This window comes from Coenobita brevimanus, chromosome 101, assembly GCF_032717465.1.
Source record: "Coenobita brevimanus isolate Jiangsu-jjx chromosome 101, ASM3271746v2, whole genome shotgun sequence".
NCBI lineage: Eukaryota > Metazoa > Arthropoda > Malacostraca > Decapoda > Coenobitidae > Coenobita > Coenobita brevimanus.
In genome coordinates this window covers 42,197,083-42,223,222 of record NC_137054.1, presented here as the reverse complement: position 1 = coordinate 42,223,222, position 26,140 = coordinate 42,197,083, and the positions used below count along the sequence as shown (strand labels likewise).

Genomic DNA, 26,140 nt, shown 5'->3' with positions numbered 1-26,140 from the left:
CCTGCCAGGCAACTATGACTTGGTAGGGAAGTGGACAGGCAGGCATGAGGGGGGGTTTCCACACTAATCCTGGAGTCCAGGGAACTCCCATCATTTGGTGTAGGGCCAGACGGGCGGTTTTACCGTACGTGTACTGTTGGGTTGTGTCTGTGTTACATGTGCGGTGGCTACTGATACCCCTCAGCCAGGAACAACGCTCGCCTCCTCTGTTCAAAAATAACTATAGTATTTTCTCGAAAATATGCTCAATGTCTTTCCCAGGCAAAATTACATAGGATATCTTTAACCTTACCAAACCTAACCTTTCCCAATAGCGCTGCTTGGCTAAGGTGGCTGACTGTGGTATTGAAACGAATACCCATACCGAATGGCAGTGTATTGTACAGTACAGTACAGTACTGAACTGTACATACTGTACAGACATATAGTACTGTACTGTGTACAGTACAGTACTGTACTATCATATACATTGGTACAGAAATTACTGTACTGGTACTCTTATTGTAACTACAGCGTGTGAAGAAATCTCTCTCTTTGTGTGTGTGGTGTGTGTGTGTCCTGGTGGCAGTGCGATTTTCGACCTTCGATAGAGAGGCAGACGGGTGCTGTCACCGAACATGTACTCGTGGGATGTGGTCTGTGTTACACGCGCGGTGGTCACCTGTATCCCTCAGCCAGGGACCAGGATCACTGTGTATATATATATCCCTCAATGATCCAGATGTTTGTTATACGGACGTGTTTGGTATCCGGATGCTGGGCCTTGGCTCTACTAAACCATTATCTGAATTTACTTGCTATTATCTGGACGTAAAAGTGCTCGAGAACTTCGGCTGGCCAGCCGACATGTCCAAACATTTGGTATCATTGCCGCTGGGCTCGAGCCGTGAGTGGGAAGAAGTTTGTAACCCAAAACTAGAGCTAAAATGTTTGTCCGCCCCTGTACTGAATGGTCAAAGTTGCACGCTTGTCTGATCACTCCCAATGAACCTCCAGCACCTAAGCAATACGACTGTAAAACGCAAGTGGTGTCAAAACTTCCATACGCATCCCCACCCAATGTCTTATATTGTGTGGCCACCGGGCTAGCTCTTTCCTCACTGCCACCGTGCGTGTAACACAAATCACAAGCCACGAGTACATGTTCGCCTCTCCACCAAACATCGAAAGTCGCGTGGCCACAGGGCTAAGTCTTGTCCAACCGTCACCACCATCGAACAGAGACCACAAGCCACGAGTACGTTTGGTAACAGCGCCCGTCACCACCACTGAACAGAGACCACAAGCCACGAGTATATTTGGTGACAGCGCCCATCCACCTCTCTACCGAAGGTCAAAAACTGTGCGGCCACCAGGAGGCACCTGCACCACACAAAAAGAGAGAGAGAGAGAGACAGACAGACAGAGAGAGAGACCTTCCCATGCTGGGTACAATATCAGTAAAGTACAGTAATCTGTACCAATGCATATGATACTACTACAGTACTGTACTGTACACAGTACAGTACTGTATGTGTGTATGTACAGTACAATACTGTACAATACACTTCCACTTGGTATGGGTATTCGTTCCAATGCCATAGTCACCCACCTTTGCCAAGCAGCCATATTGGGATAGGTTAGGTTTGGTAAGGTAAAATACAGTGAACCTATGTAATTTTGCCTGAGAAACATAATGAGCATATTTTTAAGAAAATCCTATGGTTATTTTTGAAAGGACGAGGCAAGTGTGGTTCCTGGCTGAGGGATACAGGTGGCCACCGCATGTGTAACACAGACCTCAAGCAACGAGTGCATGTTCGATGACAGTGCCCGTCCGCTTCTCCAGCGAAGGTCGAATATCACACGGCCACCAGGAGACACACACACGCACCACACACACACGGACAGAGATTCCTTCACATGCTATGATTACAATAAGAGTACCAATGCAGTAATTTCTGTACCAATGTACTGTATATGATAGTACAGTACAGTACTATATGTCTGTACAGTATGTACAGTACAATACTGTACTGTACTGTACAATACACTTCCATTCGGAATGGGTATTCGTATCAATACCACAGTCAGCCACCTTAGCCAAGCAGCCCTATTGGGAAAGGTTAGGTCTGGTAAGGTTAGGTAAAGATATCCTATGTAATTTTGCCTGGGAAAGACACTGAGCATATCTCTGAGAATATTCTATGGTTATTTTTGAATGAAGGAGGCGAGCGTTGTTCCTGGTTGAGGGGTACCGGCAGCCACCGTGCGTGTAACACACACCACAACCCAAAAGTAAATGTACGGTAAAACTGCCCGTCCAGCCCTACACCAAATGGAAGGAGTTCACCAGCCTCTGGGATTAATGCAGTAACCCCCATCATGCCTGCCTGTCCGCTTCCCTACCGAATGGTCAGAGTCACCTGGCAGGCCGCGTTAGTCATACACTACCTGAGGCGGTGATCTGCTGGTCATCCGCTGTTGTTGTCACGTACTAACCCTTGCCTGGGCAAACGGAAGCGAACCTTATAGACAAATGCCGGTTTGCTGTGTGTGGCTTCCTCTGTGCTCGAAAGCAACTGTTGGGTGCAATATGGTAGTGCTGTATTGTATTGCTTGCCGGTGAACAGAAGCCCACACCTCAGTTCCAGCCTTTCTGCCCCTCATGAGTGGCCTTGCTTACAACGATGTCTGTGACTGTGGGTGCATTTGTGGTGGTTCCCTACCTTCTTCAGGTTGTGGCCCTGCTCTGCTGTATTCTTGTGTGTATGGTGATGACCCTACCACCACCTGAGATGCAGAAGAGGAAGATTCTGAATCTGGAGAAGAAGCGTTAGATACTGGGTAAGGTTGACGCGTTCTGGACTGCTGAACGCATTCTTCGTGAATATGATCCAGCCCATTCAACACTGTTTGAAATCAAAAGTCATGCGACAAGCTTATGCAGTACGAACAGGACTTTGGCGAAAGCACACGTCGCGGCGACAGGAAGGTAATGGTCCAGGCCTGGCAGGCCATTATTGACCATTTGACTTTGATGTGGTTTTGTCAGCAACATGGTGCTGGTGTGCTAGTGCGTGGGATCGAGATGAAGACTTCTGCTGAGAAGTTTGCATGCCTGCACAACGTGCAGGTCTTCAAGGTGTCCGAGGGATGGCTCTTTCGGTTCAAGCTACGCCATAGACTTACTGGGCGTAAGGCACAAGGTGAAGCCTTGGATGCAGGAGCAAAAGAAATAAACTCATTTCATCAGAAAGTGCAGCACCTGATCAGGGATGAAGGCCTTGCCCTTGGTCAAGTCTATAACGCTGACAAAACTGGTTAGTTCTACTGCTCCTTGCCCACTCACACCCTGGCTGAGGAAAGGGAGATGTTTGTGCCTGGTCGGAAGATGTACAAACAACATCTCTGTTTTGTGCTGTGCCAATGCTAACGGGACGTACCGCCTCTAACCCATTGTTGCTGGGCATGCACAACAACCACGTTGGCTCTGTGGGTTGATGGATAGCCTGCCTGTTGTGTGGTAGCATTCTGTGAACTGGTGTACCACTAAGATCTTCAGAGATTGGTTCCACGGACATTTCGTCAAGGAGGTTATCCGTTATCAAACAGAGGTCCTTGGAATCGCTCACGACAAGGTGAAGGCACTCCTGCTCCTGGACAATGCTCCTGCGCATCAGTCTGAGAAGGATTTGGTTGCTTTTGATGGGCGGATTAGGTGCATGTTTCTGCCATATAATACAACTGTTCTGATTCAACCAATGGACCAGGGTGTTATCGTGGCTGCCAAGAGACTGTACCACCGGAGGTTCCTGAATGAAGTGATGGTGGTGCTGGAAGATGAGGATGCGGTGGAGGACACACGTGGGGAACAGACCTTGCAGAATCTTTAGCATTATGACCTGAAGTCTGCCGTGTTCAACTGGGCGAACACGTGGAAAGAAGTCTCCACCAAAACCCTTGAAAGCGGTTGGTCTTGTCTCCTGCAGGGAATCAAAGCCGAGCATGACTTCGAGGGGTCTGACGTGGATGATTTCCACAGTCACCTTAGACAGGCAGGACAGCAGGCAGACGTCGACGACGTGCAGGATTGATTGGACGACGATGGCGGCAATCCTGGTTACCAGACCATGTCTGATGAGGAGATTGCCACTGCTGCCTCTGCAGGCACGGAAGAGGACAGGGGGACCAATGAGGACGAGGATGAGGACCCTGACTCACAGGCCCCCGCAACTCCTTCAGTTCCTCATCTCAGTGTCCTCCGTGGTTACCTGGATGGGGTGCTGGAGTATGCTAAGCACCCACACTGTGACAGAGAGTTGGTGCCGCTCCACCTAGCGATGGAGCTGAAAGCAGTCTGGGATGCTGTTATCTTCCGGCAGAATTGTCGGTCCTACCATCAGACCGGGATCAACACGTTCTTCAAGCTTGCGACCCCTATGAGTGCCAGCCCATTCTTACCACCGCTACTACCACCAGCTTGTTTCCCGCCTTCACCTTCGGGGAATGGCTGGGAGAAGGAGGGAGGTGGGAAGACAGGAAGAAATCAGTAGGACAGAAGTTGTGGAAGCAATGAAGAAAGTTAAATTCGGAAAAGCCCCAGGAATTTATGGAGTGTGTGGTGAAATGCTGAAGCATGGGGGAGAGATAGTAGTAGAATGGATGTGGAAGATGTGCAAATTGGCCTGGGAGGAAGGTAGAGTCCCTGAGGATTGGAAGTCAGGTATAAATATTCCCTTGTACAAAAGAAAAGAGGAAAAAGAAGTGTGTGGTAATCATAGGGGCATTTGTCTTCTTAGTATAATAGGAAAAGTGTATGGTAGGATACTTATTGACAGAGTTAGAGAAAGAACAGTGGAATTAGTTGGAGAAGAACAGGGAGGCTTTAGGAAGGGAAGAGGTTGTGTAGATCAGATATTCATTCTTAGATCTTTAGTGGAAAAGTTTCTAGAGAAGGGAAAGAAGTTGTATGCGGCTTTCATTGATTTGGAGAAAGCATATGACAAGGTGGATAGACAAAGATTGTGGAAAGTATTAAGAATGTATGGAGTAGATGGAAAGTTGTTCAATACTGTGAAGAGTATGTATGATGTGCTAAGGCTGCAGTGCGTGTGGATAGTGAACTAAGTGAATTTTTCTCTTTGGAGGTTGGGTTGAAACAGGGATGTGTCATGTCTCCATGGTTGTTCAATCTGTTCATGGATGGGGTAATAAAAGAGGTACAAGGTAGGGTAGTAGATGCTGAAGTGGCCCTGGTGAGAGAGGATAGTGTTTGGAAACTCCCTGTACTGTTGTTTGCACATGATACTGTGTTGTTGAGTGAAGACGAAGGGGAGCTGCAAGGCTTGGTGGATGAGTTTGGGAGAGTGTGTAAGAAACGGAATCTAAAGGTGAATGTAGGGAAGAGTAAAGTGATGGTCTTTGAGAGAGGTGAAGTCAGTGAATGTACAGCAAGGTTGGATGGTGAGGAACTGGAAAATGTGAGTACGTTTAAGTACTGGGGTAGTGTGATGAGTAAGGATGGAGGTTTGGAGGATGAAGTGCTTGAAAGGGTACAGCAGGGAAGAAAGGTTGCTGGTTCTTTGAAAGCAGTGATCAGAAACAGGGAAGTGAGCATGGAAGTGAAAAAGTTACTACATGACAGTATTGGTATGGAAGTGAAGCTTGGACGTTGTTGGAAGGACACAAGTCAAGAGTGAGAGCAGTGGAAATGAGTTATTTAAGAGGAACCTGTGGAGTCACATGGAGGGACAGGCTGACGAATGAGGATATAAAGGAGCGTTGTGTTGTGGATGTGGATGTGATAGGAAGCGTTATGAGGAACACACTGAGGTGGTTTGGCCATGTGGAGAGGATGGAGGGTGAAAGACTGACGATGAGAGTGTATGTGAGTGAGGTGGAGGGGGGAAGAGGGAGGGGAAGGCCGAGGATGAGATGGAGGGATGGGGTGGAGAGGTATATGAGAGAGGGGGGTGTGAGTTGCGAGCAGGGCAGTGAAATGGCAGGGGACAGGGCGACGTGGAGGCGATTTGTTTGTGGCCACCCCAAACAGGACTGAGGCGTCTGGCAACAGATAGATAGATAGACCTTCGGACCTGCAACCGAGCACATCGACAGCCGTTGAGTCTGCGTCAGACGTAAGTTTGCAGCTGTCTTCGGAGTCTCCTGAGGTGGGTAGACGATCATCACCGCACTGCACAACACTGGTCATCTCCCAGCTCCAGCAGGTTGGGCATGACGAGGACGAGTTTTTTTACCCCTGTTAGGCGCTAGTGTTTGCCATTAGACCACAAGGGACAACCTGTGGAGGTGGTGGATTAGGAAGCCTGGTGGTGGTGCACTGGGTGGTAAGTAGCTCAACTGAATGTTTTTCGGCAGGTAGCTTTAGGTTTCTTTCGTAGTATCCTTGGTGCTAAAATTTATTTAGGATATTCCTATGTGTGTCTTGAGGTCACAATATGGCAGAATGACCCAAAAACAGTGCCAAAAATAGGAGGGGTACTGTACATACAGTGGTGTTTAGGTAGGGTGTTTTTTTGGTTTTCAGTGTTTTTTTTTTTGCATGGTTTTCTTGGTGTAGAAAATTATTCAGGATATTCCTATGTACGTTTTGATGCCAAAATATGCCAGAATGACCTGAAAACACTACCAAAATAAGGAGGGGTACCGTACATAGAGTAGTGTTTAGGTAGGGTGTCTTTTGGTTTTCTGTTTGTTTTTTTCATGTTTTTTTTGTGTTGAAAATTATTTAGGATATTCCTATGTACGTTCTGATGCCAGAATATGCCAGAATGACCCAGAAACACTACCAAAATAAAGAGGGTACTGTACATACAGTAGTGCATAGGCAGGGTGTTTTTTTATTTTCAGTGGTTTTTCTGCATAGTTTTCTTGGTGTTTACCATTACTTCTGATACACTTATGTGTGTTTTGATGTCTAAATATGCCTGAATGACTGGAAAACACTGCCAAATTAAGCATAGGTACTGTACAAATAAATTACAGTACAATCCCAGTTAACCGGGTGGCTTGGGGAATTTACCTTCCCGGTTACAGATTTTTCCCGTATTTCTGATTTTCAAGTCAAATCTATACAAAGGCTATCACAGCAGTAAATACAGTTCAGGTACTCACCAGTCACATTAGGGGTTACACTAAGAGATTCCACCTGAAAAACTGCCTTGTAAACACACACCATGGTCATAACGGACGTGCGTGCAATGTCTAGCAAATTTGCAGTACTGCAAATTGCACCAGTCCATTGTTTACCGAATTACTGCATTCATTATATGTACTGTACTCATAAAAATTGAAAAATAAAATAAAGAAATAAAAGCTTGAACATTTATTAGTGAACTGATGATGTGTTAAGACTGCACTGTAGAATTATCACGACACCTGTGCCCCATGTGAGTGTTGTTTACGTTTCTGACTGTTCTTCTTCTTCCCCACCTGACCTCCATCACTCCACCCCTCACCCGCCACTCAGCTGTTTTGCAGAAAATAAAATAAATGATGTACGTATGAAATGCAGGCATATTATTTATTTATTTTTCTTCCAACAAAGTAAACTTTCATTCCTATTAACATTTATATTCAGCCATTAGTGTTTTATAATGTTCGCCTTTTTCAAGTCTGTTGCATGTGTCCAGCTTCTGTTTCAAGGTAAGCACGATACGCTTACGTTTAGTTTGCACTTTAGGCATTTTGGAGTGTACAAATTACCGTCTATCAGAGGAACACAATAGCAAGAGAGCTTGTTTACTGTCTGGTGGCAAAACGCAGACTGGTGATTTTTGGAGGGTGTGGAGGATGACTGAATTCAAGTAGGGGAAAGAGGGGGTGAGGAGGGGTGGTTAAGAGGATTTGCTAGGGATTTACATTAGCCGGAAATGTCTTCACCTCGCTTTGTCTGACTTCACCCAGCCTCGCGTGACACGATCAAACGGCGGTTTGGCGGTCCATTCAAATTGGCGCACAGTTATAACTTACTGACATTTTTACCAGCCCTTGAATTTTCCCGTTGTTCTGAGTATTCCGTTTGTCTGGATACCGGATAGCTGGGATTGTACTGTAGTTATAAGTTGGAGGTGGGTATAGGTAGGGTCTGGGTATGGTAGGGGAACAGTGATCATATCCGGATGTTGCCACTACCTGGACATGCCTTTGGCTGTATTATGTTCGGATAATTGAAGGATTACTGCATTTAGATCTAGTGAAAGCCTCTGGTAAGGTATCCCACAAGTGACTAAAGTGGAAATTGGACTACATAGGAAGACTGAAGGGGAGCCTCTTGGAGTGGATGATAGACTTCTTGAGAGACAGGCAAATGAGGGCAGTAATAAAGGTCAGGATGTCTGGATGGAGGGAAATAACTAGTGGAGTCCCACAGGGCTCGGTTTTAGTGCCTGTAATGTTCCTGATTTACGTAAACATCATGGTAGATGGAATGAAGAGTTATGCAAGCCTGATCACTGACAATACAATGATCACGAGGAAGGTAGATGCTGATGAAGACTGCAAAATGTTGCAGGAGGACCTGGATAGGGTTCATGATTGGAGCCGGATGTGGGAAAGAAATTCAAAGCAAAATTCAATGCAAAAAATAAAATAAATAAATAAATAAAATAAAAATTTGGACAGTGGAGTGTTGCTATGTCCATGCAATTATGCCTGAAAGCCTCTTAAGGCAGAATCGCAGCTAGTGTGGCTGATGGTTTGTGTATGTCTAGCACTGGGATGGTCGCTTTTTTCTTTTTAACTCTATGCGAGGTTTCTGTCCATGCTGATCTGGCCTTAAGACATCTGTGTTATCATTTGATGGGTAATGAACCAATCACAAAATGTGAGAAGAGAAGGAAATGGGACTGCTGGTCCAGGTTATCATACGAAAAACGGATTAACAAGATAGAGAGACATATAAGATCTTGGGTAACATAAGAGTGGCATTTTAAAACACGGACGAGAAGATGATGAAAAAATTAATAGTGACTCTGATCTGCCCCAGGTTGGAATATGTGGGAGTAATGTGGTCCCCACATAAAATGAAAGATATAAACAAGATCGAGAGAATACTGTACAAAGAACAGCAACCAAGATGGTCCCTAGCCTGGCAGATCTATCGTACAGGGAACGGCTGGAAAAGCTAGATCTCCCTACCTTAGATGAAAGGAGAGAGAGGGGCGACATGATTGCAGTGTTCAGGGCCATGATGGGAGAAGAAAAAACTGACAGAGAAGATCTGTTTTTATGGGATGGGAGAGTAACAAGAGGGCACAGAACAAAAATGAAAGAGCCAAGTTGTTTGAAGGATATCAAGAAATACAGTTTTCCGTACAGATGCAAAGACCTGTGGAACAGCCTGGACAAAGAGATCGTCCAGTCTAAAAACTTAAACGAGTTCAAAGCAAAATTTGACTTATTGAGAAACGAGACAGGACCCCACCAGAGTGACTCGTTTCCTGTATTGTATATCACAATGTATTGTATATCACAACTAGGTATATACAACTACAGCCGCAGCGCGCGACTCTGAAGTTGTTATTATCGTGCCCTGTCAACCTACCCCTCAATAATGCGTCAGATTTCATGTATAATATGAGACGTGATTCGTGTATACCGTAATATGATTGTGTATAATAATAATCATGTATAATATACTAGTGCATAATAATATGATTTGTGTATAATATGATATGAAATTGGATGCACTTTTGAATGGCAAGTTGCCAGGATACGATAATGACAACCTCAGAGTCGTGCATTGCTACTATAGTTAATCATATACACACACACACAAACACACACACACACACACAAGAACTAGTGGAAATGGAGACTTACAATAAACTTGTGGAATGAGTAAGCAGATTAGAGATGGCTCTTTAGAATGAAATTGATGAAATTAAAAAACATTTGCACTGGCAGAAGGAAGAAATAGAAAAATTAGGAAAAGAAGTCAACAAGAAAGACACAACAAAAGATGAGCTGACAGTAGAGGTGGGTTCACTTAGGAAGAAAATTAGTGAAATGGCAGGTACGGTTGTCAACCACGAGAGTATTGTGGAAGAGTTCAGAAATGATACAGAGACAATTAGGCATGCAAGCAATCTGATAGATCAGAGCAGTGATACTGAGGAGAAGATAACACAGGTGAATGAAGTGATGCAAAGCTACAAAAATGATGTGGACACCACATATGCTGAAATGGTGAAAGTAAAGAAAGACTTAGAAACAAGGGTGGAAGAAAAAAGCATTAAAAAGGAAGTGAAAAGAATAATCCAAAACAACCTTAAATTGGTCAGAGATTCAGTAGACATCAACAAATCTATAGAAATCACTGGTATAGAAGAGGAAAAAATAAGAAACAAGCTCTCAAGAGACAAAAAGGAGATGGCAAAGGTAATGAGCATATTGAAGGAAGTATCAGAGGAAATCTGTAATAAAGACATAGAGGAACACAAAAGGTTAGGGAAATATGAGAGAAATAAGTCAAGGTCCCTAAAGGTAATCTTCCAGAGTGTAAACACTGTGGATGAGATACTAAAAAATGCAAAGAAACTCATGGAAAAAGAGGATTTCAAAAATGTATGGATAAAAAAATGTCTAACTCAAGAAAAGCTGGAATTACTAAAGAGAAGAGGAAGGAAGCAAAAACAAAGAATGAGGGAAGATCAGAGGAGGAGACAAATACATTTTTTTACAAAGTAATAGGATTGCAGGTTCGAAAGTGGTACATAAACAGGAGGGAATAAAATGGAGGAAGGTAGTAAAACCAAGTCATGACAAGTATGTAAATAAGATGATCAAGTTGATGTACTCAAATGTGGATGGAATCGTATCTAAATTATTAGAGATGAATGATTGTATCAGAGAGAATGAACCACGTATAAAATGCCTTACTGAAACAAAATTAACACCAAGGATATCAAATGACATCCTAAACTTAGAGGAATACAATATGTGGAGAAGAGATAGGAACTTAAAACAATGAAGGAGAAATTACAATATTAACGAAGAAAAATCTAAAAGTCAAAGAAATAGAACTAGATATACCCTCACAAGTAGAACGGATTGCAGTAGAGATCAATACATCTGAAGGGAAAGTAATTGTAGCAAATTTGTACATGCCACCCAGATCAAACACATGGGAATGAGGTGAATATGAGGATCTGGCAGAGAGTACAATTCAGAGTTTAAGAGCATTACTACATAGAATTGAAGAGAAATTGGAATGAATTATACTAACTGGAGATTTTAATACAAATATAAATTGGAATACTGTATTCTAGATATAATAAGCCAAGAACCCTGTTGGGACCAAAAGCTCCTGGATCTCGTGCAGGAGTTTTTCCTAACGCAACATGTAAGGGAAAGCACCAGAAAAAGAGGACTCGATGCACTCTCAGTGCTAGATCTTATATTTACTAGGCAAGAAAACAATATTGACAATTTAATGCATCACCCTCCATTTGGCAATAATGACCATGCAGTACTAAATTGCAACTTCAGGATTGCATATGGCATAGTTCACAGCAATGGAAGTTACAAAAAGAGCCTAAATTATAAAAAGGGAAACTATCATGACTTAAAAAAGTACTTCTTAGAAACTGATTGGGTAAATGAGCCTAGAGGACAAGATTTAAATGCTATATACAAAAAATTCTGTGAGAGTTATGAAATAGGAGTCCAGAAGTACATTTCACAGCACAAAGAAGTAGAAAAGAAAATAAAGAAATGGTTCAATACAGAATGTAAAAAATCAAAAGAAAAAAGAGATTTGTTGTGGAATAGATACAGAAGACACAATAGTGAGAGGGCATATAACAACTATAAACAGCCAAGAAACGATTATACAAGAATAAGGAGCGAAGCTTAAAAACAGTTTGAGGAGGATATCATAAATAAAAGTAGTGATCAACCGAAGCTATTTTACAGCTACATCAGAAGCAAAACCAAAGTAAAAGATATAATACAATCCATTACGGACGAGGGAATCACCTGTACACAAGAGAAAGATATTTGTGAAGCACTAAATAAGAATTTCTAATTAGTTTTTACAGAAGAAAATAATTTTGAGAGGGATGATATGGAACATGCATGCCCACACATATTACCAGACATACAAATATCAGAAAAAGAAATACAGGAGGAGCTAAGTAAATTAGACAAAGGAAATGCAAATGGTCCTGATGAAATTGCATGCTGGGTGCTACATGAATGTGCAAAGGAGTTAAGTAAACCATTATTATCAATTTTCGTGGAATCCTTGGGACAAGGTACACTACCTGATATTTGGAAGAAAGCAAACACTGTTCCCTTATTCAAGAAAGGTAATAGACAAAATCCGCTCAACTATCGACCAGTATCACTAACCAGTGTTGTAAGTAAGGTACAGCATTAGGAAAGCTGATAAGAAAATCTTGGGTAAATCATCTAGAAGAACACAATATGATAACAGAAAGACAGTTTGGTCTCAGAAAAGGAAAATCTTGTGTTACTAATCTGTTGAGCTACTACGACAGAGTAACAGAAACATTACAGAAAAGAGAAGGATGGGTGGACAGTATCTATTTAGATTTTAAGAAAGCATTTGACAGAGTACCGCACCAAAGGCTTTTATGGAAACTGTACCATCAAGGAGGAATCCAAGGCAAACTGTATTGTTGGATGCAAGATTTTCTAAAAAAAAAAAAAGGGAAATGAAAACAGTACTACGGGGAAATTACTCATCATGGGAAGAAGTGACTAGCGGAGTTCCACAGGGCTCAGTGCCGGCACCAATCATGTTTTTAGTGTACAGTATATAAATGATACAGATAGCAACATTGGAAATGAAAGCTATCTAAATATGTTTGCCGATGATGTAAAAATCTATCTATCTATAGCCCGACGCCCTAATCCCGCAAAGGGTGGCCGCAGACAAAACGCCTCCAAGTCACTCTGTCACCCACCATTTGACTACCCTCCCCCCAACTCACCCCCCCCTCCCTCATATACCTCTCAACTCCATCCCTCCATCTCATCCTCGGTCTACCCTTCCCTCTCCCTCCCTCCACCTCACCTACATACACCCTCTTAGTCAGTCTTTCATTCTCCATTCTCTCCACATGTCCAAACCACCTCAGTGTATTTCTCCTAATCTCCTCAACCACATCCACATCTACCCCACAACGTTCCTTCACTTCTTCATTCGTCAACCTGTCCCTCCACGTCACTCCACATGCTCCTCTCAAGTAACTCATTTCCACTGCTCTCACTCTTGACTTGTTCCCCTCTTGCAAGGTTCACGCCTCGCTTCCATACGTCAGGGTAGGGATCACAATACCATCATGCAATGACTTCTTAACTTCCATACTCACCTCCCTATTTCTCATCACTGCTTTCAGTGTATCAACAACCTTCCTTCCCTGCTGTACCCTTTCACGTACTTCATCCCCCAAAGTTCCATCCTTACTCATCACACTACCCAAGTACTTGAATGCACTCACATTCTCCATATCCTCATCATCCAACCTCACTGCACACTCTGTGATTTCATTCCTCTCAAACACCATAACTTTAATTTAAAAATACAAAGGTCAATTACTAATGCAGACTCTTGTAAAGAGCTACAAAAAGAATTAAATAAACATCATGAATGGAGCAATATATGGCAAATGGAATTTTATGTGGACAAGTGTCATGTAATCAAGTTTGGTCTATCCATCTATCTATTGCCAGATGCCTCAATCCCGTATGGGGTGGCCACAAACAAATCGCCTCCGTGTCGCCCTGTTCTCCGCTATTTCACTGTCCTGCTCCCAACTCACATCCACTTTTCTCATATACCTCTCCACTCCATCCCTCCATCTCATCCTCGGCCTCCCCCTCCTTCTCCCCCTTCCCCTCCACCTCACTCACATACACTCTCCTCATGAGTCTCTCACCTTCCATCCTCTCCACATGGCCAAACCACCTCAGTGTATTCCTCATAACGCTTCCTATCACATCCACATCAACACAACAACGCTCCTTTATATCCTCATTTGTCAGTCGGTCTCTCCATGTGACTCCACAGGCTTCTCTTAAATAACTCATTTCCACTGCTCTCACTCTTGACTTGAGTCCTTCCAACAATGTCTAAGCTTCACTTCCATACGTTAGAGTTGGTATCACAATACTGTCATGTAGTAAATTTTTCACTTCCATGGTCACTTCCCTATTTCATATCACTGCTTTCAAAGAACCAGCAACTTTTCTTCCCTGCTGTACCCTTTCAAGCACTTCACCCTCCAAACCTCTATCCTTACTCATCACACTACCCAAGTACTTAAACATACTCACATTTTCCAATTCCTCACCATCCAACCTCGCTGTACATTCACTGACTTCACCTCTCTCAAAGACCATCACTTTACTCTTCCCTACATTCACCTTTAGATTCCATTTCTTACACACTCTCCCAAACTCATCCACCAAGCCTTGCAGCTCTTCTTCGCCTTCATTCAATAACACAGTATCATCTGCAAACAACAGTACAGGGAGTTTTCAAACACTACCCTCTCTCACCAGGGCCACTCCAACATCCACTACCCTACCTTGTACCTCTTTTATTACCCCATCCATGTACAGATTGAACAACCATGGAGACATGACACATCCTTGCTTCAACCCAACCTTAAAAGAGAAAAATTCACGCAGTTCACCATCCACACGCACTGCAGCCTTGGCACCATCATACATACTCTTCACAGCATTCAACAACTTCCCATCCACTCCATATATTCTTAATACTTTCCATAATCCTTGTCTATCCAAGCTTGGTAAAAGTGAAAAAAGACCTGATTGGGATTAAAAGTTAGGAAATAAAAACCCTACATCAGAAAGAGAGAAGGACCTAGGTGTGATTATTAATAATAGACTATCTCCGGCTGACCACATCAGTGAGAAGGTACAGAACATGTAAGCACTGCTTGTAAATATGAGAATAGCATTCACATACATAAATGAAGACATGCTAAAAAAGATAATAACATCATTCATCAGATCAACCTTGGAGCATGCATCAGTAGTCTGGAGTCCTCATCTCAAAAAACAAATAGATAAGATTGAAAAAGTTAAAAGGGCCGCTGCAAGATGGGTACCAAGCTTAAGGGATCTAAGCTATGAAGAAAGACTAGAAAAACTGAATCTGCCTACACTACAGGAAAGAAGGAAAAGAGGAAACATGATTATGATATATAAATGCATATCAGGGAAAGAGAAAACAGAGATGAATGATTATATAACCTATGGGGATACATCAGCAAGAGGACACTGCAAAAGACTGCATAAAATGAGAGGCAATAAAGACGTAAGGAAATTTATTTTCCCAAATAGAACAATTGATCAGTGGAATGCACTACCGAATGAAATAAGTTTGAGGATATGTACGTTAAATATGGTTTAAGACACGGGACAGTACGAGCTTGACTCATTCCTGTGACGATACAATTAGGTAAGAATACACACACACACACACACACACACACACACACACACACACACACACACACACACACACACGCACATGCACGCACACACTGTACTGGCTTGACAATCATTTATTGCCATTTTTCATATATCGACAAAATACAGCATATCTATCTATCTATATACCTAAGCTGCTTCCCCCAAGGAAAGAGAGGTAGCCGAGACAGGATGACACATTCCCAATTTTCTCATCCACTCAAACATATTTATTCGCATTTTAGCCCCAAAGGGGAGAAGGGACAGATCCTCATTGCACCACGCCACATGAGGGTCAACTGTACAGTGCAATCAGTGACATCTGCAGAAGGGCCCGACAGCAGAGCTGGTTTACCCCTGCCACATCATAACAGACCTATCCCCTTACCCGCACCTGACTTGATCAGCTGCTCAGACAAAATGCGGGAGAAAATCCCCTCAGGGCTGCATCATCATTTATTCATTCAGAATTTCTCTCCATTTATTTCTATCACGCACAGCCACTTTTCCTAGCTCAACAGACATCCCTCTCACATCCAGTGCTCTCTTTACACTGTCCATCCATCCTATTCGTGGTCTTCCTCTCAGCCTTACACCTCTCACATCAGACCTAGTTATCTTTTTCATCAATAGCTCATTATCCATTCTCTCCATATGTAGTATATAATATTATACAGTATATAATATCATGTTTAATAATAATAGCATTAATGGTTAAAGCTACCTGTACTTGCGGCATCCTGGGTTCACCATAGACTTGACATCTGTACACTTGACCATGGATATTACTGAATTTAGCCTTGCAAGCTTTTTGTGTTACAAACCAACTCTCAGAAGTAAATTCGTATGTCATGGTGCAATTATATATTCATGAGTTTGGTGTGTGACAATATGATGCATGGATGCTACTGTATATGTGAATTAAAAGATACCATGATGGCTACTTACCTTTGTAGGGTGTGCTTGTATGGACAGGGCCTGGTTGACGCTGAGTACCTTGAAGAGGAAAGGCAGATGTTCCCCAAACTTCTCAATCACAGGAAAGCCAAGTACTCCAGGCTGCCTCTTGATGTAGTCCACGAGAGCTTCGCCAGACCCTGTATGGTATGCAGTAGGGCAATGCTTAATGTGGATAATAAAATATCGCTACACTGGGGCAATATAGGGAAACACCCAGCCTAATACAGGGAAAAGTCTGACATAAGTGAATTTTCACAACCTATCTCAGAATTTTTCTGTAGAGTAGTACATTATATAAAATACATATTCAGTACCCAGTAAGGGAAAATGTCTATTGTAACCATTTAGGTAAGAAACAATAAGTACTGTACAATCTTAATACAATGCTGGATACAATGTAACAGCAAATAATGGGAAAAATTGTGTATGCATAAAATTAAATTTAGCCTCTTCACTACAACCGTGGCTCATTAGCTGCTGTGTCCACAACCAAGATTCCCGTGAGTGCCAAATTTCAAATAGTTTGTTTACTATGTGTCGCTGAAGAATGTCTTATTTGAAGCAACAGTATGGTCATCCTTTGGTTATCACGCCCTTGTTTAAAGTGGTTTTTGTTATTAGTGCTAGATAAAAATCTGCACTCCTCCCGTTATTGCTCATATTTGGGTTAAAACACTTTGTTATTGCACGCCTGAGGTGGTTTCTGCCGACAATGATGGTGCCAAAGCTGTGATTCTCATGGCTTTGAGGCATTACAAAAATGAGGCCCTACTTGAGGAGCTAACTCCAGATGGTGGTGACCACTAAGTCTCCACTCCCTAGCCTCAGAACCCCTTACCTCAAGTCCATTTCGGGTCTCTATATGGTATATAGTCCTTCCTTATTGTAACCATTCAATAATTCTCTATTAACCTAAGCATGCCTGTGTGTGCTTATTAAACTTACCAAAAATGTATGTACCATAAAAGTAAGTATGTATCTGGTGGATTTAAATTGTTGTAAAAGTGAAAATTTGGGTTTACAAGTGGGGTACTGGTATCAATGAGGATAAATCTCAGCAGGAAGAGTAAACACAGTGTTGTGACGAACATAATGGACTTTATTACCAGACATTTTGACATTTCTCTAATGTCATCTTCAGTGGTCTAAAATGATAAAATTATTAAAATTACTTACATGTAAATATCGAAGTACTTTAAAAATACATCAGTGGTAAATAAGAGAATTAAGTTATGTTTAGGGAGTAGGATGATACAGTATTGTTAAGTTGGGGCTTGTGCAATTTAATATACAAGGACTCTAAGATTCTTACACTGTCACTGGAGCAGCTATCAAGTACTGTATTTTAAAATATTCACATTTAAGACGAGTATCACACTGAACACTATGCTCCCTCACTGCTGAATAAGGTGGTGAATGAAGCCTACGACCCGTTCCGCCCGACTGACCCATATGTTCGGTGGTGCGTGTTTTGAAAGCATGTAATGTACTCCCAACATACCCTGTTTGGCAACTAGGGCAGGTAAATGAGTAAACTACTGACGAACGTAAGTCAACTGGCAGAGAGTCCTTAAACCGAAACAAAGACACAACTTTGAAAGAACTGAGGTGAATGAACCAAAATCTATACTAGGGTAAAATTTTCATAACCTTTTGAATAAAGTTTGTTCTATTTTTGCAGAAATCTCTTCTAGGTAAGGTAAAATTAAGTAGACTACCTCTTTACTCACTGCAGGGGAACACTGTTTAGGTTGGTATCTTTAGTTCAGGAAAATGTTCACCAATTTATGAAACAATTGTGCACTGTAACCATTATTCACAAAATGGTTCCTCAAAAAAGTTACTTCACTAAGAAAAAGGGAGTATGTAGATGACAGACAAAATGCTGTGTGAATAAGAGTCTTTACAGCACTGATCCTGTATCTGATATGACTGAAACTAAAAAAGCTTGTGCCCAAACCTGAAAAGGTTTACCACTGCTTTTCGAAATAATTAAACTAAAAAGAGGAGTTGATTATTTTTCTCCATCTCTAATGTGAAGGAAATATTTTTATGCTGTCTGTTGAGGTATTCTAAGAATTTAAACGAGTGTCCTTTGGCTTCAAATATTACTAGAGTGTCATCCACATACCTCCTATATAAAATGGGTATAAAATTTGATGGACATGCTTCTAGCCACATTTTCTCATGGTAGCAGAGAAACATGTTCGCTAGTATGGGTCCTAATGGTGAACCCATCGCTACCCCGTCAACTGGTTTATACAAATTTTCATTAAACACAACAAGGACATCTTTTACACAAAGTGATAATAACTCCTTAAAAACAGATTGGGTCATGCCATTAAAAATATCTACTCCCTGATATACTAATGACAAACAAATATCTATTGTTTCATCTAATGTCAGACCAGTAAAAAAAGATTTAATGTCAAAACTGCGTAAAAAATAAGACTCAGATACTGGTGCTTACATTATCATTCAGTTTCATTACCATGCAACAGATGCAGTACCAGTTATGCATGACAACCAAGGGATCACTGTACTTTATATTCTATTCTGCTATAAACCAAATGGGAGGTTAAAAAAAGGACCTATGCATCGTTTCGTTTTTGAAGGCTCCAACATGTTTGCATGCATCGGTTTGGTCACCTAAAGGGGGCTCTCCATGCTGCTTGATCTCTGGCAGCCTCCCTGTTCAGTCCCTTAACCCTCAGGTCACACTTAATGACCTTGTCCCATGTCTTTTCGCCATACCCCTCGCAACCCCATCCCCAGTATTAATGCTTCTCACTTTCTGTACCCAATTATCATCCCCCATCCTCTCCACATGCCCAAGCCATCTCAATCTACCTCTCCTCATCACAACACCAATACACTCCAGTCCCATCCTACCTCTCAACTCTTCCATCATAAACCTTGCCCCCCAGGCCTTGCACTCAGGGATGCACTACCCATCCACCTAATCATTGTCATTTCTGTATGTTTGAGCCTGCAAATATCCTCTTCCTTTACTGCCCAGGTCTCACTACCATACAGCATTACACTAACACATGCTGCATACAAAGATTCCTTAGCACATAGGGAGAGCCCTCTCAATGTCAGGAGAGGCAACAGCATTCTGAACTTCTTCCAACCATTTCTCATCCTAGCCACAGAGCTAGCTTCAGCCCCACCTCCAGCACATAACATGTCTCCCAAAAAAAACTCTTCCACACACTCAAGAGATTCACCAGCAAGTTCAATCCTTTCACGACTGACAATCTCTGTCTGCTCTCCCAGACACACTGTGCACACATACAAGCAACATTCTCTCATAGTCTACCTCTAATGCCACTATATCTCTTATGTACCCCCTTATCACTAACACTGCACAAGATGGAATTACTTCCAACACCCTTCTGGCAAATTGCACATGGCTACTCTCCCTCTTCTCTGACAGTATAGCCACCAACCCTACAGTAGATATTATCACTTTTGTTTTATCTGCGTTTACTCTTAAGTCCTTGCACCCCATACCATTTCTCCACATCCTAAATCTTTCCTCCAGTAAAATATGCAAGCTGAAAAACCACGCAGTAAGTGATGCTTTCTACAGTGAAATGAGTAGAGCCATAGCTGTACAGAGAGCTGTTGACAGAAGTGCTTATGAACAATACAAAGCTCTCAAGAACAATCTCTTGAGAGTTACTGACTCTGGGTATGGCTGGACAAGGGACCCTCCAAAACATAAGGCAACATGGTGATGAGATGAGGGTGTAGAAGATGCAGTTATGGAGAAGACTTTCAAGAATGGAAATGGGGTGGTAACTGAGAGATATATTTGGCTGCCAAATGTTGGGCTTGAAAGAAGGTATATAAGGCAAAATCTGAGTCTCACAGACTTTTACTGGATAACCTAAATAACATCAAAAGGAGGAACGTAGTGCAGTATTTAATATGGCACATCAGTCAGAGGGGTGGAAAACAGGTATATCTTAGGTGAGCAGTGTGTGAAGAATGACGATGGAAAAGTTGGGTAGACAGTGAGGTTAGTAAAAATGATTTGAGTGAGCATCGTAACTGGTTGCTGAATGAGGATTTAAACTGGAACTGGGAAGGTTTGGAGTCAGCGGATCCAGTGTTTGGCCCCTGGCCTTTGGCTGATGCTGCTTGCGGCTACTGTGAGCAAGGCAATATGCAGGATGCGGTTGGTGAAGGCAGTGGGTGTGTCTAGGTTGGCTGCTGAAATGCTGAGGGCCTCAGGAGATACAGAAGTGGGTTTGGTTACTGATTTAAAAAATACAATTATATATGAGTGTACTGTCCCACATGACTGGCTGAAGAGTGTGGTTGTAAATGTATACAAGGGGAGGGGTGATGCCCTGGCAAAAAGAAATACAGTAATAGAGGCATACAACTTTTGAAGCAGATATTGAAGTTAATGGGGTCCTAGAAGGTATGATTAGGGAAAGGGTGAATACTGCCGAGATGCAGTTTGGATTTATGCCAGGCAGCGGGACCACTGATGCCATATTCATTGTCCAACAGCTTAAAAGAAAAATAAATAAATAAAAAATAAAAATATAAAGAAGGCCTTTTACGGTCCCCAAGGATACAGCCAGGTGGGCAATGAGAAAGCTTGGGATCGAGAAGTGACTGACTGGAGTGGTTATAGCTAAGTATGAGAATGCTCGCATTGAGGTAAGACTGACTGGAGATTTAAGTGATAAGTTCTCCAAGAATGTTGGCATGCATCTGGGGTCAATCTTGGGCTCCTTGTTGTTCATCACGGTGCTTGATGCTCTCTCAGGCAACTTCAGAAATGGACTCCCAAGGGAGATGTTGTATGCTGATGACTTGGTGTTGACTGCAGAAAATGAAAGAGTGGCAGAGCAAAGATCTAGGAAGTGTAGAGACAGAATGGAGCACAAGGGTTTGGGTGTAAACACATATAAAACAAAAGCAATGACATCTTGGGCTGGTGGTGGTACTATCAAAGTAGAGGGAGTGTGACCATGTGCAGTTTGTCACAAGGGTGTGGGAAGTAACTCCATCTTGTGCAGTGTTTGTGGTAAGTGAGTGCATAGATGATGTAGAGGTATTAGGGATAGACTGCAAAATAATGCTGATTTCATTTGTGTTGAGGACAGCATTAAGAGAATGCCAGGCATGGAAGAACTGATTTTGCTGAAGAGTCCCTTTAGTGTTTGAAGGAGTTCTGATATTTGGGGAACGTGTTATGTGCTGGAGGTGGGGCTGGAGCTAGCTCTGTGGGTAGAGTAAGAAGTGGATGGAGGAAGTTCAGGGAGCTGCTGTTGACTCTCCTAATACTGAGAGAGATCTCCCTCCATGCCAAGGGATCTTTGTATGCAGGATGTGTTAGGTGTGTAATGCTGTATGAGAGTTAGACCTGGGAAGTAAAGGATGGGATTATTCATACATTCATATGCTTAAACGTTCAGAAATGACAATGATTGCACAAATGTGTTGTGTGACCTAGAATTAGAGGCCTGAGGGAGGAGGGGGCTCCTAGGATTGCAACTGAAGAGTTGAGAGGAAGGATGGAATTGGAATGGTGTTGTGATGAGGAGGGGTAGACTGAGATGGCTTTGGTATGCTGAGAGAACCGGGGATGACAACTGAGTGTGAATGGTGAGAAGTGTGAACGTCGGGGGTAGGGTTGCAAGGGGCAGATCGATAAAAAAAAAACAAAAAAAAAAACTGGGATGAGGTAATAGTGTGACCTCAGGGAAAAGTCACTGAATTGGGAGACCGCCAGAGATTGAGCAATGCAGCATGCTGCCACTAGGTGGCCAAGGCTGATGCATGCAAGCATGTTGGAGCCTTTATAAGCAATATGATACAAAGATCACTATAATCCCGTACGAAGCCTCAGTGGTCAATGCACAATTGGTATTTTCGCTTATGCAAATGCTGACATGCAAGCTTATAGCTACCTATTTGTATCAAGATGGCTTAGGAATGTGGTTACTACTGGGTGTATTAGTGTTAATGAATGAAAATACTATGATGCTTGAGTTCATGCAGCAAATGCAGTGCAGTGATGTAAACTAGCTACCACTCTAGGTGAGTTGGAAACTTGATTTTTGGGAGGTTGGTGAGCTTTGGCCAAAAATGTATCCCCAGTGATTTAGGTTATGACTGACTTGACATACAATAAACTGTTATGCAATGAATTTTTTCAAAGGCATCCTCATCGTAAAATGGGGGCATGCTGTACTGATATTTCCCAACATAACTGTGGTATTTTGTGGTGGATGCTAGCGCTGAGTGAAGGTACACACAGTTGCCATAAAAACTAGCCCACCTCCTGTAGTTGAAGATGAGGCCCAAAATCCTTAACATCTGGAAGCATACAGTACATTTGGTCCTACACACCACTGTGTGCTTCCAGGTAAAATGGACTTGGGTGTAAGAAGGGCAGGTAAAGAAGGAATGGAAGAAAGAGGGAATGCAGCAGAATGGTGGGAGGAAAACGAGGCATACAGGAAGGAAGGAAAGAACAGCGCAGGGTGGGAAGGAGGGTGCAGTGGGCCAAAGAGTAGGGGGGACAAGAGAGGGGAGAGAGGGGAATGCAAATCTGCTCTCTCCTGGTGTACAAAAGTTGCAGGTCTGTTGATTTATGACATCTTTTTGTTTCTTTCTTTCTTTTAGAACAATGACCATTTTTACTGACAACAAAGTACAAAAAAGTTCACAATGGGAAAAACAATATTTATGGGAAACAGCAAAGGTGCCCATAATGAGAGAGAGAGAGAGAGAGAGAATGTATCCCTCCTGACAGCTGCAGAGGCCAAAATCGCCTGTGTGGGATCTGTGTAAACATTATCTAGGCAAGCGATAAAAGGGCAAAATACACAGATGTCTTGTGTGTTTCCTCTCTTACTGATTTTTTTTTTTTTATAACCTTTTGCGACTTAATAATTAATAAGAGAGAGGGATAGAAGTAACAAGTGGAGGAGAGGGATTAGGAAATGAGACATGACAAAGAGGAAAAGTGGGAGAAAAATACAGAGGGAGTGAGAAGAGAGACAAATAAATTCTTGGTCTGTGAATGTGAGGTTTTATAATGGCAAAAAAACCATATCCCTTTGTACACAGAACTGGCTGTGTACTAGTTTGCAAGGTACCCTTAACAAATGCATAAACTGGTTACTGTATCAACAAATAAGCATGGTTCATTCATTCATTCATCATCATCCAGTCCTGTGTTGCCCCATGAGGTGCATACGAGCCCGGGGCTAGGCAAATTGGTCCTGACAACATGAGAGTTAGCCTCATTCATCCCTGAGTGGCATTAGAGCAATAAACCCCAACCACCCCTTGGATATAAACCTGCACTGGCTCAATCTGATTGGAGTGCTTTAATTACCCGCTAAACCATCAGGTGCCGTACTCTGGTTCTATGGTTACCACCCAGCACTGTAAATGGTTTCCTGGTGTACAGGAAACCATTTGGCTTGTCACTCAGTGTAGAGTCACCCGTAGACAGAAGGAAGAGGAAAGAATGAAGGAAAGAAAGACAGAAGAGGAAGGAAGGAAAGAAGGAAGGAAGAGAGAAAAGGACAATCACCTGAGAGCAGCACTACATCGAGTCAGTGGATGGCAAGCGCCCCCACCTACCATGGTACTTTTAGAAAAAATAAATCCTTCAGACACTTACTGTACTTGTTATAAATACTGTATCAATGGTTTTATTTTCTGTCTTTTGTTGGTAGATTACATTGGATATTTATGGGTTCTGGGTGGGGGGCTAGAATGCATCTTAAACTATTTCTTAAAAAACTTATGGGGAAAATTGCTTAGAAATTCAAGAAACATGATATCTGACGAATGTCATAGGTATGGACACCCGACAGATATCTGGGTACACCTGTACTGCACCTTCACTGTTGGCAGGAACCAGCTCAGGTGCATGATAATGATGATTTTAACCAAAAATGTGCAATAACAGCAGGAAAGCAGATTTCCATCTTGCAGTTATAATGAGCACTGCTATGACCAAGTGTGCAATGGCCATGGAATCTATGTACACTCGCTCCAGAAAGTATCGGTGCAGAATATGTTTTAAATATTATGCCACGTGGAACAAAGGCAACTGGAAATCGGTTCTGTCCTCCCTCACGCAGGCATCCCACACAATAGATGACTGCTATATCAGATTCCTCTTGTGTCCTTCATAATGAGTAGGGAATGGCAGTAAATGTTATAATATATATAGGTATTAACAGGCTGTCGCTGCCACATGGTTGAATCATTTCGGATGGCATCGGAACGACAGTGCACCGATACTTTCTGGAGCAAGTGTACAAGCACACTTTCTGGGGGGTTAGCTGGGCATTTCTGTGTTTGGTAGTTTGTATAATTACAAATTCATTCATGTTTTTTTTAAATTGTGAATTTGGATAAACTAGAATGCTGATTTGGATAAAGGGGTTTTGGTGGAAAAAAAGAGAAAAAAAAAAAAGAAAAGAAAAGAAAAGGCAACTCAAAAAAGTGAAAACTAAGATATCAGTTGTTCTGATGCCAGGGTTGCCTAGATCGTACACCCTGTAGGGATCAGATGTCCCCCTGTAGCATACAGGGCCTCACCAAGGTCCTTTCTATGGCAAGATGCAGGGAAATGTGAGGAGGTCTGGCTCTTGGGTGGATGCCACAGCTACTCCATCCATGTTGCATTGCACCGCCACATGTAGGGTGGTCATCAGAGCCACGTAGTGTGGTAGATTATGATACATCAAATAACAGCCCACCTTGATGCAGAGATAATGTTATTGTGCATTGCACAATGGCCACATCCATGCATTAACATCAAAACACAATATGAGTTTCTTCTCAGACCCATCGAATTAACACAGGCACAGTAATACCCTTGATACAAATGCAACGGCTCTTCACTGTCAGGAGAGGTAACAGATCCCTAAATTTTTTCCTTCCATTTCTCATTCTAGCAATGGAACTAGCCTCTGCCTCTCTTCCTGTACTAAACATGTACCCCAGGTAACAAAACTCCTTCCACGTGGCTGTCTCCCAAGTCAATGCTTTCTATTCTATCATCTACAACCTGGATACTCCTAAATAATGCACAAAGAAAACATCTCACATCCTACAGTCTACCTCTAACACCAGTGCATCATTTACTGACCTAGATTTTATTGGCTTTACTGTACAGTACACTGGACAAAACTCCTAAAACTTTCATACACACACAAGCACTGGGTTGCACACCATTTTCCATACCATTAGTTCCCTCACACCAACTGACCAAGCCTCTCCCCCTATCCCTTTTTTTACCATTACAGTGATCCCTTGGTTATCACGTGCTTGATTATAGTGGTTTTGTTGAAATTGCTGGACGAAAATCTGCACTCTTGCCATTACTGCACGCCTGAGCTGGTTTCTGTCAACAATGATGGTGGAAAATCTGTGGTTCCTGAAGACTTTATAAGATTCAATGATGAGGCCCTTCACAAGGAGTTAATTCAAGGTGGTGATCACTAACTCTCTACCCTCAAGCCTCAGAACCCCTTACCTCAAGTCCATTTCAAGTCCTTGTATGATATGTGTTTCTTCCTTATTGTGTTCTTTTCATCATTTTCTGTTAACCTAACCATGCCAATGCATGTTTCTAACACTTACCATAACAGTATGTATGTAAGTATGTATTTAGTGGGTCTAAACTGTTGTAAATGGGAAAATGTGGGTTTAC

At 42.4% G+C, this 26,140-nt stretch overlaps 1 protein-coding gene across 1 annotated transcript in view; it reads right to left on the bottom strand.

Moving 5' to 3' along the window:
* LOC145414913 (mannose-6-phosphate isomerase-like) overlaps positions 1-26,140 on the bottom strand; it is a 273,834-nt gene that overhangs the window by 245,935 nt on the left and 1,759 nt on the right. The window contains exon 2 of the mRNA XM_080284329.1: positions 16,420-16,568. Coding sequence (XP_080140455.1) covers positions 16,420-16,568 — 149 coding nt within the window. The remainder of the gene's footprint in view (positions 1-16,419; positions 16,569-26,140) is intronic.